The sequence below is a fragment of the Ursus arctos genome, unplaced genomic scaffold, assembly GCF_023065955.2.
Source record: "Ursus arctos isolate Adak ecotype North America unplaced genomic scaffold, UrsArc2.0 scaffold_3, whole genome shotgun sequence".
Classification (NCBI taxonomy): Eukaryota; Metazoa; Chordata; class Mammalia; order Carnivora; family Ursidae; genus Ursus; species Ursus arctos.
In genome coordinates, this window is record NW_026622985.1 from 99,391,834 (window position 1) to 99,404,095 (window position 12,262).

At 49.0% G+C, this 12,262-nt stretch overlaps 1 protein-coding gene across 3 annotated transcripts in view; it reads right to left on the reverse strand.

Annotated features, from left to right (window-relative positions):
* Positions 1–330: 330 nt before the first annotated feature.
* PAXIP1 (PAX interacting protein 1) overlaps positions 331–12,262 on the reverse strand; it is a 49,870-nt gene continuing 37,938 nt past the window's right edge. For 2 of the 3 annotated variants that reach the window (XM_057304301.1, XM_057304303.1), the window contains 7 exons: positions 11,382–11,452; positions 9,811–9,913; positions 8,782–8,950; positions 2,699–2,799; positions 1,694–1,828; positions 1,528–1,603; positions 331–1,440 (listed from right to left, as the gene is read on the reverse strand). In XM_057304301.1, coding sequence (XP_057160284.1) covers positions 1,313–1,440; positions 1,528–1,603; positions 1,694–1,828; positions 2,699–2,799; positions 8,782–8,950; positions 9,811–9,913; positions 11,382–11,452 — 783 coding nt within the window. In that variant the 3' untranslated portion in view covers positions 331–1,312. The remainder of the gene's footprint in view (positions 1,441–1,527; positions 1,604–1,693; positions 1,829–2,698; positions 2,800–8,781; positions 8,951–9,810; positions 9,914–11,381; positions 11,453–12,262) is intronic. The other variant, XM_057304302.1, reaches the window with a different exon arrangement.

Genomic DNA, 12,262 nt, shown 5'->3' on the forward strand with positions numbered 1-12,262 from the left:
CCACCCGGTGAGCACAGCGAGAGCAGCTCCGGACGTCCGCGACGGTACTGCTCTTAACTACGTGGACACACTACACGTGCTGCGCGGTAAACGTCAGTTCCTGACCCGCAAAGACGGCCGACGGTTCGGTCCAACGGGAAGCATCGGGGCGCGTGGTCTCCAAGGTTCTGACCGGTGGGTGCCGTCCCTCTGCTTGGGAGTTATTACACTGGCAGAGGATGGGTGCCTTCCAGAAATTCTATTATTTTGTCTTGAAATTAAAATGTGATCCAGTTTGATGTAAGTCATATAAATTATGCAAAAAATACAGAATAAAGGATCACTCAATTCTAAGTTCAAAAGTACATTTATTGAAAATGTGGCCAAGATATCAATATAAAAGAAAAGAGTATAAGAAATAAAAATAAAGTACAAAACATTTCAAATCTTTAACGTCCATAATTTAGAGATAGCAAGGTCTTTATTTACACCATTTTATTTGTAGCCGAAGTTCTGTTAACAGTGTTGTGAAAACATTTAAAAACTTGGCAAATGAATCATAAAACCTAATGTGGGCTCATAAATTCATATAATACAAAACATAATTTATGTTTCCTCAGAATAAAATTACACATCTTAATAAGATGCAATATATTTATTATATTTGTTCTCCTGCTTTAAAATGCCTGTCTCCTAAAGCAGCTGGAAAACACGGGCATCTGAAGGGGCACGTGGCCCGTTCTGGCGACAGCGGGCGCAGCCAGACGTCGTCCCAGGGCTCCAGTCGCAGTGTAGATGCCATCAGTTAAATTTATATGTAGGCTTGTTGAGGAAAAAACATTTCAAGCACGATGCACACACACATCCCATACAAGGTGCCAAAGCTAGTTAAGTACCCTGATGGCATTTTTCTTTCCCATTTAAACCAGTCAATCCTGCTGCACACCCCGATCCCAGGGAGCTTCACAAAGGCCCGAGTGCCCCCGACTCCGCGCTGGCGGGACCTGGCACTCATGTTGTGCGGAACCACCGAGGGAGTCTGCTCTGCGGTCAGAGCCCCAGTCGTGGCTGATCACGCACAGGCTGACAGTCCGGGAGCCCCGCCCCCCGGTAAGTCCCCCCTGCGGCTCTGACCCATCCTCCCGGGGCAAAACTACTCTGTCTCCCTTCTGTCTCTAGACAGAAAAAAGGCCCCTGAGAGGAGACCCACGTAACTTTTAAAGCGGTTCTTCTTTCTGAAAGTAAGAGGAGTACAGAATAGGCATTTACAGGTACTCTTTACAGAAAACGCTTATAGCACGGCGTCTGCAGAAACTCACCAGGCCTTCTCCCACTAACTGGCACATACGCATATACGTACGGTTCCGACAGCCGTGCGGAGCTGCTTTCCCAAAGGATATGACTCATAGTCCAGTGTCTGTGTGAGCACTCCGGTCAGAACGAACTCCGCGTTGTGCACATCTGGAAGAACGAGATAAGCGTTGTGGCGGTGAGCTGCTGCTGCGTCCCCGCGCTCCGAGCTAGAGCCGTGAGAGCAGCGAGCCTCACCTATTCCTCTGGCAAAATATTCTCGACATAAGTGGAGGTCATTTTCACAGGATATTAAAATTATTTCTGACAAACTCTAAGGAAAAGAAAATGAGTTTATCGGTTACTGAACAAGGAATCTCATCTGGCACAGTGACGAATCAGCAGCTCTCTTCCTTCTATCCACCTTATTTTGCTTGTGCTCCACGAGTTTCCGGAAAGACGGCTGTTTGGACAGCACTCGTCCTCCTGCACACTCCACGATCGCCTTCATGGTTGAGAGACTTGGGCAGATTCCAGGTGTGATATAAAAATATTTTGCCTAAAAATAAAAATATAACTGCTCTGAATTTTTAGGGCATGTAATTTCTCATGAATTCTACCGCGGTGTTTGCAGAAGCCCCGGCAGGTCCCCAGCGTGAAGCGGGCCTGGAGGAAGCCAGGGTGTCAAGATGAACTAACTAAAGCATCTTCCTCTGTCAGGTAAGACCTGTGATGAGTCAAAGTAACTGGAACGTCTGTCCCTAAGACACACGAAGGATTGTGTTGGGTCAGCGAGCACCGGCATGACCCCTCTTCGAGACCTGTGCGTTCTCTGGGCTCCGACCGGGAGACGATCCCGAGGGCGAACGCCCGTGCTCCGAACTGCACCACAAATGCTACTGTGTTTTAAACCACTCGCAGAAACAGAGCATTTAGAAACTCAGACTATTTTAGGTAAGCTACGTCCTAACATTCTCATTCCTGAGCCGGCTCCCTGGGAAGGGTAAAAACAGACCAATACCAAAACAATGTTTACCAGCTATTGTATCTTCTCAAACGTATTTAAAAACCTTCTGTCTTTACTATTTTCCCAAGAATCCGTACTCTCCAGCTGAGTACGCACTTAATGACAAGAGTGGGAAGTAGAAAAGATTGGTGAAAAGCAGAAAACTCAACCTAAATGTCTCTCGCCAATTAGAGTATTCATAAATACGCTCTCCACACCCCGGAGCTCTGTCGTGCGTGTCGCCAACAGCTCCGTGAAGAGCCGTGCTCCGGAGGCACGCTGGGCCTCCCCGGCGGAGGCCTCCAGAAACACATCCCGGGAGGAAGACCAGCCTCCCGGCGCTGGGAGTGTGCCACCCACTCAGTACTGTCCCCTCCGACTGTGCCACCGGGGGCATCCGTGGGGACGCTGACGACCCTTTACCTTGAAGAGTGGGGAGGCGTGCGCCCTTTTCAGGGACTCTTCCAGACTGAAAGAGAACAGCACCTCGGCCTCAGCGTCTCGGAGGAGGTAGTTCTGCTCATCTGGAAAACAGAGCCGCCCACTCAGAAAAGTGCAGACTCGCAGGATCCGCCCCGGAGGTCTCCCCGCAGCAGGTCAGGGGCATGTCGCTCGCGGCTCACACTTCCCTGGGAAACCACTGAATACTGAAATCTCAGCTATGCTGTGTCATTCACTCTCCCCTGAAAACAGCCAGACAAGATGAAAGACAGACTTCCTTCTCCACAGCATATCTTAACCTTCTGAGATCATACGCTCTTGAAAACAAATGGTCTGAGAGCCGGGGACCCTCTGCACCCCCGCCACCATTTCGCTGTTTCAGGGAGCTCACAGATCCTGGGTGGAGAACCCCAGTCCCAGAGCGACCAGCTCAGGACCAGCATCACATCCAGTGTGTCTGTGATGACCACACATCTCATTAGACTCTAGGAGCTGATAATCCATTAAACTGGATACATCGAACAGATTCCTTTTAAATATATGAAAGTGGAGAGCAACTTAAAGAATACTTTCACCAAATCTTGGAGACTTAGGAGAATTGCTTTTCAGAGTTCTCATGGTAACATTTTAAGAGATGTCCAGTTTACCAAAAATCAAAGACCACAAAATGTTTGAACCTTCTTCTACATGTCTCATGCTCAGAAATGCACTTCTTCCTCATTTCATCATAATAACCAGGTAGCGTAACACAGAGCGCTCTAACCTGATGACACGGTCCCCAAAAGTGCGGCACAGGCAAGTCTGGAGTGGGGCTGACGCACATCAGGACTTGCAGGCCACACGGCTTCTGCCAAATACCCTTTCCATAAAGCAATGAGGCTTTAACCACGTAAAAACCATTCTTCGCTGGGCAAGAGCAATCGGATCAGTAAAGAGACAAGTTATTAACAACTGCTAAAAATACAGGATCAGCGGGTCAGTCAGATAAAGCTGCTACGCTGTTTTAGGTGGAAAAAGAATGTCTGGAAATCGGAGAAATAAAAAACGAACACACAGTACAGTCGCACATGAAATATCTGAGATGTACGTTTCTAGGGCACCCACGGCGGCTGCTGTGCCTTCTCGGCACCTGGTGAGGTGTCCCAGGCAGCAGCCGGGGCTTCGGACAGAGACGCCAGGGGAACAGCAGCGCCCCGCCAGCCCCACTGCCCAGGAGGTGCCACACGCGGCTCTGCTCGCTCTCTCGCTTCAAATAAATAAATCCCCAAAGAAACACCAATGCAAGGCAGGAAAGCCTAACACGAGCTTAGAACTTTCTTGTGCCAAAGGCCAGGAAGTGCTCAAAGACCAAGGGGACAGACTGCGGGACCGTGAAGCCAGCTGGGGTGGCTATCACTGGACATAAAGGACAGCACGGTAACAACCCACGGAATAAAATTTTAAAAAGGAGTCCATACGAGGAAATATTGAATCAAAGGAACAGTAATACTGGCACAATTTCAGCGTACTTCCCCACGAATGACACATTGCACAGAGGCAGCCATCAGATGTCACCTGCTCCCAGGGATCACAGGGACCCATGAGTCACACGACAGAACAGCACAAGTCCGGCAGAAGCGCAGCAAGGACCTGGCCCCGAGCGGGGAGGCCGTGCACTCGGGGAAGCAGCAGGTACACCCAGACAGAGGGACATTCTATCAACTAACCAACTGACGTGACCAGGGAACACTGAGGCGACGTGGCGACCCTGTGTACGATTCTGACCCGGACCCTCTCTGGGACAGCTAGGCAGAGCCAACCGAGGATGAGACCGTGGCCATGGACCGGACTCTGAGGGTCGTACTGTGGCCATGCGGCAGAATGGCCTCTCGCGCAGGTAACACACAGCAAGGTGTTCGGGGAGGACGGCGCATCACTTTGGCAACACACCCTTTCATGGTTCAGAAAAAAGCAGCAATTTTACTATACTTGCTGCAACTGTTTGGTAAAAAGATTTTTTTTAAGTCAGTCACAAGCTGAATATATTTAAAAATCGATAAAATGTTGGGGCGCCTGGGTGGCACAGCGGTTAAGCGTCTGCCTTCGGCTCAGGGCGTGATCCCGGCGTTCTGGGATCGAGCCCCACATCAGGCTCCTCTGCTATGAGCCTGCTTCTTCCTCTCCCACTCCCCCTGCTTGTGTTCCCTCTCTCGCTGGCTGTCTCTATCTCTGTCGAATAAATAAATAAAATCTTTAAAAAAAATAAATAAATAAATAAAATAAAATAAAAATCGATAAAATGTTAAAAGATGGGTAAAAGAAAGAAATGACTCTGAAAGCAAAAATTCAGACACTAATTACTGCAAATCACCCAAGTAAGGTCAATAAATTTAGAAAATAATCCCAAAGTGTCAACTTTTGGCCAAAGTATCAACTTTTGGCCAAAGTATCTTTAAGTATGTACTAAAAATAAATGATTTGGGGCGCCTGGCTGGCTCAGTTGATGAAGCATCTGCCTTCAGCTCAGGTCATGATCCCGGGATCGAGCCCCACCTCTGGCTCCTTGCTCAGCAGGGGATCTACTTCTCCCTCTACCCTTGTCCCTGCTCATGTTCTCTCTCTCTCTAAATCTTTAAAAAAAAAAAAAGATACGCATATACCAAAAAACTGATCCTGAAGCTGATATGGAGGGCGAAAGACCCAGGGCAGCCGACTCAACGCCAAAGGACAAGAACAAGCCCGACTTCCAAGCTCGCCTGGACGCTCCGGGAATCAAGACCGCGCGGCACTGGCAAGAGCGAGCCCAGAAACAGACCCGCATCCACAACATAAACTGGCCTTTAACAAAGGAGCAGAAGACCAGATGCCGGAGCAAAGATCATCTCTCCAACAACTGGACGTCCACATGCAAGAACTGAACCTAGACACAGACTCTACATCCTTTACAAAAATAAAAACGGATCACAGACCTAAGTATAAAACTACAAAACTCCTAGAACACAGGAGGAAGTCTAGAGGACCCCGAATATGGCGATGACCTGAGACACAAGCTGGACTTCATTAAAATTAAAAAGTTGTGTTCTGGGAAAACAATGTCAACATAAGGAGAAGACAAGCCACAGGCTGGGAGAAAATAGTTGGAAAAGACACCAACTGATTCAGGACTGCTGTCCAAATGTACAAAGAACTCTTAAGATTCAACAATAAGAAAACAACCCAATTTAGAAAATGGGCAAAAACTCTGGACATGTCACCAGAGAAGATACAGAGGTGGCAAATATGCACATGAAAAGATGCTCCGTGATCTACGTCATTATCGAACTGTAAGTTAAAACAAAAATGAGATGACCACTACACAACTATTAAAATGGTGGAAACTCAAAACACGGACAACAGCAAACGCAAGCAAGGATGTGGAGCAGTGGGAACTGTGCTTCGCTGCCGGCAGGAGCGCAGGATGGTGTGGCTAACTTGGAAGATGGCTCCGTGGTTTCTTACCAAACTAAACATACTTTTACCACGTGATCCAGCAATCCCACCCCTTGGTACTGACTCCAAGGAGGTGAAAACACAGCCACACAAAAGCTGTACAGGAGTGACGACAGTGGCTGTACTCACAGCGGTCAACCCTTAGAAGCAGGGAAGATGCCCTTCCTTCGGCTGGTGAGCAGACAAACTGCGGCCCAGGCTCAGCGCCACAAAGACACGAGCTACGAAGCCACAGAAAGACAGGGAGGAAACGGAGACGCCTCTCAAGGAGAAGCCGCTCTGGAAAGGCACGCACTGCTGTGATCCCGACTACATGACACCCAGAAAAGGCAATCACTGTAACCCGGAAAAATTCTCCTAGATCCTGATATTTAGGGAACCAAATCTGAAATCTCTGAATATTTACTATTAAATGTTTATAATGTGACTAAGCCACCTTCTCACCCTCAGAGATCGACAGCTACGCCACACCAGTGAAAACCAGTCAAAACTTCGTGAAGTAGGAACTGCTGTCAACTTTATCAACAGATCAAAGAATCATGCTTCACAAACTGGGGAAGTTGATAAATTAAGCAACTCAAATTCCATGTAGGAAGACTGTCACATTCTCAATTTTATAACTCGTCTACAAAATTGGGAGCTAACCTGTAAGTTTATGGGGGTTGTTCCTACAACTTTTCTCCTTTGCTTACATCATTAGGTTTTGTATTTCAATATCTTTTAAGGACAAAGAAAATTTATTTCAATTGAAAAATTTTCTAAGCATTAATACAGTTATCCTCGTTATTTGTAACCCCAAGTCAGTACTGCTGGTGTTTCTGCAGCCACCTGCAGAGATGCGCGCCGCAGGGACAAACCTGAGCGGCCATGTGCCCGATCCCAGAAGGCAGCGCCCTCACCATGAAGCCGTTTCCTTCCTGGCGTGTACTTAGTGTTAATTTGTTCACATTTTCATGCTTTTTGTTGATGAGTCTGTAGTCACGAAGGCCCCGGTGGGTGCCGCGGGGCCACCAAGGGAAGAGACTGTGCGGACAAAGCACGAGCTAGGACGGCTCGGTTACGGCTCGGCTGGCCAGGTCGCCAGGGGAAGGAGCCAAGAACAGGTATTAGCAGCGTCTTTCAACAGAGGCACGTCCAGCAAGGATTTACAGAGCCTGCCGGGGTAGGTACTGGTCAGCTGATGAAAATGTGACTGGGCCTCACAGGAACCCAGCCGTGAGCTTCCTCTGGCCTCGACGGCCCCATATTCACGAATTTGGGGTCTGCGGCTGCTCTGCAGAACAGGATTACCGCGAATAACAGGAATCGGCTACATTATTACCGTTGAGAATTTAATTTTTTTCATTATTGTTGGTCTTCACATAAAGGATTCTTTCCTTAAGAATCACGGAATTTTACGTCTGGTTCTAGCTTTGCTGTAAATAACAACCCTAATTTCTCATCTGTATATTACACCACATGAACTTTAAAATATATATGCTTTTTATTAATTGTGTTACACTAAAGACTGAATTAGGTTTAAATACCAGTGGCCGAGAAAAGACCATGGATCTGAAATGCTTCAATTTAGCATTAACGAGCACTTGTCCCTGTTAGGGACAACTACGGCTAATTTCGTGGGTCAGAAGAGCGCGAGGCCCAGGGGCGCCAGGGTGGTCTCTGAGGGTCTGGTGGGTTGGTACCCCTCTGCTCCAGGGGCAGGAGCAAGGAGGGAGCAGCACCCAGGGCACGTGGCTGGCAGAGAAACACGAGTGTGTGCGTGTGCGCCCTAACTGCTGTCACTGCCACGAGGGCGGGGGGGGGGGGGGGGGGGACACGACACAAGGGAGTTAAGTCTTAGCACCACTGTGCTGGGGCTTAAAGACCAAAAACAAGAAACCAAACAGACTGTGGAGATGCCTGCCACGGGGCCAAGCTCCTCTTCTCCCGCTCCGCCCAGACCAGGGGCCAGGTGAGGGCTGAGGATGTGCGTGTGGGGGTCACAGTGGGCTGGGAAGGCCCGCACACGGAGGACACCACCACCACTCCTTACGCGAACAAAGACGCAAATCAATGTGGACCCTACAGCTTCGTGGAGAAATTGTTTGAAATTTATGTTCACTCTGTGTGTAGCACGGTTCTAAAAACACTCGGGCACACTGGCGAGCAAAGCTCTCCTGACTACCTAGAAGGAACTCCCACTTGGTGCTCTGAAGGACGGGAGGCGGGCGAGGGGAGGCACACACCCATCCCTCCGGACAGAGCCCGCATTCAGAACCGGGCCAGGGCCAGCACAGTCCTGGACGCCACTGTGCGTGAGAATGGCATTCTACAGCCACTTTCCAAACAAAACCTGGTCAGCAAACAACAGAGCAGTGGCAGAGAGCTCGTCTTCCCCGAACACTGTCCGAGTGACCAAAACCCTTCTACTTCACGTACAACGCAAACATGTCACCTGACCGCTGGGACACGGAAGAAAGTTAGGTATTTTACTCCTGGGGAGCTGCCAGGAGTAAAACCGCAAACTAGAGGTTTGTTGGGATGAAAATGGACAAACTCAAGGGAACAAAAGGTCTGCTCTCAGCATGAAACACTCAGGTAGTGAAGCCAGCACGTACCGACAAACTTCTGACACTTGAAACACTCCTCCAGCCACTCCGGTGTCACGATGTGCCTCACCACCGAGATGGCCGTCAGGAACTTCACCGTGCGTGTCACTTTGCTGGCGATGAGATGTGTGCACTTCTGCGCGGACTCGGCGACCTCGCCCCCGAGAATGTAGAGCTTCTGCCAGGAGGAGCACAGAGCAGAGGTGAGCGCGGGCTCTGCGGGCCCCGGGACGGCGCAGACGGTGCACACGTCCGTCGTCACGTCCGCAGACACCACATCCCTACAAATGAGTCCCCGAGAACCAGGCAGCACATCTCAGACTTGTTGCTGAAGCGGGGTAGTGAAGCAGTGACCTACAGTCTCTGGTTTCCAAGAATCCCAGCAAAGACATGGCTGAGAAGACGTGAACATATGAAAAAGACCTCAGTGACTACACTCATAAATGTAAAAAAATTGTACTAAACTCAGAATAGCATTTGTAACCGTTTCTTTTCCTTAAAAACGATGAAAAGCACAATGTAGGAATCCAACATAATACGGGTGAAGTTTTCACCACCCCCCACCCCCCAGCAACAGGAAGCTGTTATTCCAGAACGTGTATTTGAGGTCGTGTCCCCAACTTCCTATCCAAGTACACACATACACAACTCCCCCCGAGCCCCCCAGGCGGCCTGCGGCTCCAATGGGAGACACAGAGTGGCAGGCGCACCCCCAAGGCTGGGGGTTTCTAGAACACTGGCCTTTGAGCAGACTTGCTCATGTGCACGTGGCTAGGAGAACGTGTCTTGGTCTAATCACCACAGTCATACTAAGACTGCAAGTGTATAAAACTAAATATAAAAAAACACAGAACGAGGTGAAAAATCATTAACAATTTAATGACTACTTGTTAGTATAAAAACTACTACTTTATAAGTATATGCTATTAAGACTATTAGCCTATTCCTGATTAAATGTTCTTTTAATAAACTGCTACCCTAAAGCAAATCTCTATAGAAAGGCACAGCAAAATATCCTTATAGAAAGTATAATTTTACCTTGATATACTGTTGCACCTGGACAGGCTCAAACCCAGTGAAAAGCACAAAAGGGGTCAATTCTGGCGTTAACTTCTTAGTGGGAGGGGGTATATCTTCGATTCTACAAAATAAATGCACAAAACACAAAGGTGACTTTGTTTACTTAAAATAAAAACATCCTTTAGCAAGCAAGGGATTTTAGTAGTTTTAACAACTGTTCGGAGCTTTAACTGTGTGGGGTTTTTTCCGTCAAGGAGAATGTGAGGTACCTGTCCTTTCTTTCCCACCTCTTACACAGTCTCCCCCAAAAGACTGTGCATGGCACCCCCAAGGAAAGTAACCCATCGATACCCTCCCCCTCCCAATTATGAATGTTTTCAACAGCTTTAAAAAGAGGGCAGACACTTTGGCCGGACTCCCCCATCTTGCTGATTCTGCCAGGATAACTGTTGCTAACGGGCCTGTTCTGGGTCCGTGTCAGTCACTGAGGGGGGTGTCCTGGGAGCTGCAGCCTCTCGCAGGCCCTTTGCCCCCCTGCCCTGTCTTACACCAGAGGCTCAAAACAAGCTATCAGACTTAAGCACACCTTTTAAATTAATCAGTCTTTTACATACCCTTAAAATTTTCAAATTCCACTTTTAGCTTACATTTGAGACTGTCTAGGTAAAATTGTTTTTTAAGGTTTATTTATGGCATTTTGATGGCCATCTTAAAAATAATCACAGGGGTGCTGGGTGGCTCAGTCAAGCATGCAATTCTTGACTTTGGCTCAGGTCTTGATCTCAGGGCCGTGAGATCGAGCCCTGCACTGGCTCTGCACTGGGCGTGGAGTCTGCTTGAGATTCTCTCTCTCCCTCTGCCCTCCCCCCCGCCCCGACACTGCTCACGATCTCAAAAAATGTTATATATAAATAATCACATATTACGGATGTTACTGCATACTTCCATAACTCACTCACTCACAGACTGTGATGTGGAGGCAGAACAGGGAGGATGCAGGGCAGGGGAGAGACGAGGAGAAGCTGGTGACTGCAGAGGACAGCCCAAGCAGGTCAACTGTGGTTCACCACGTCCAGCTTGAAAATAACGGCTTTTCCAGGCCCACGGATGAAGCAGAGAGCTCCCTAGTTCATCCTGTATGTGCTGTGCCTTACTAATCGAACGACAGCCAGGACTCGTTACCGACTGTACTGGCCAACCAGGTCCCTAGCCACCTGTGCCCGGGCTTTTTTCCAGTGCCACCACACAGGTCCTTCCACAGGGGTCTGGGTCCCTGCCCATCTGGGCCACAGGGCACACCCTGAGGGCACAGTCCCACACACGCTGGTGCAGCACGGCCAGCCCAGCCAGGCTCCCACCTGCTCTGCCACAGCAGCTACGCTTTACTGAGGTTCTGAGGTTTTGCTTAAAAAAATCTTTAATAAAAAAATACTTATCTATCCACCTTTATGTCCAGCAATGAAGTTGTGAAGCAATAAGCAAATCTTATTTACTATGAAAATGTTCACAAATTTCCCCAATGGTGACCAGTTTGTAAAACACACCTGTAAATGAAAACCACCACAGCTGACGTAGGGGGTCATTCCTACCTGGCTCTTTTGGAAGAAGGCTGGATGTTGGTGACTTCATTCTGTTTCAGTTTGGGAGGTAGTCTCACACCCTGTAATTAAAATATCACTTAAATCAATCTCACAAGTAATACAGGCGCTTCTAAGAAACCTACGTCCAACAAACTCTCTCCTACAACATTCATGCTCCCCACCGCATCGAAACTAGTATTTGCCCAGAACAGTGACAAGGAAGTCACCGCCCGGGAGCAGGAGGGCTTTCCAGAGAACCTCTGTGTAACTCTCGGCCTGCCTTCCAGGCTCCCCAAACCCTCCCGGTCCTCAGGGTGTGCCCATCCCCCCACCCCCAATCCGAGCCGCGCAGGCCATCCTCCACCTTCCAACAACCACGTCCTCCCTCCCTCCACTCCACACTGCACACGCCGTCCTCCACCTTCAAAACTGCATGGCAGTTTTCACTTCAAATGTGTTGTCTTATGTCCCAGTTTGGAATCTGGCAAACCTCCTCACTGCAGTTACATCCCCTAAAAAATGACTCTTGCTAAGGAGGAGCTCTGGCTAGGGCGGTTTGCAGGGCTCACCGCACAGGCAGCAGCACTGCTGGGAGCAGGGCAGCTTTCCCAGAGCTGCTTTCAAAGGCACACCGTACGTTTTACTGTCTGAAGCCTCTCCGTCTTCCTGTTTATTACCATTTTCTAAATACTGCCGCTGTTACGTGGACAACCCACACAGAAGTCCGCGGGTGTACAGGAAACGCCCGAAACCTACTCGCCCGTCAGACAGGGGCCAGGCTCACTGTCTCTCCCTGGCACCTTGACAAGGAGTCAGCCCTCGGCTCTCAGGAGCCGGCAAGCACCCTGAAGTGTCTACACCACCACACAGCAGCAGCAGCGAGAACAGGC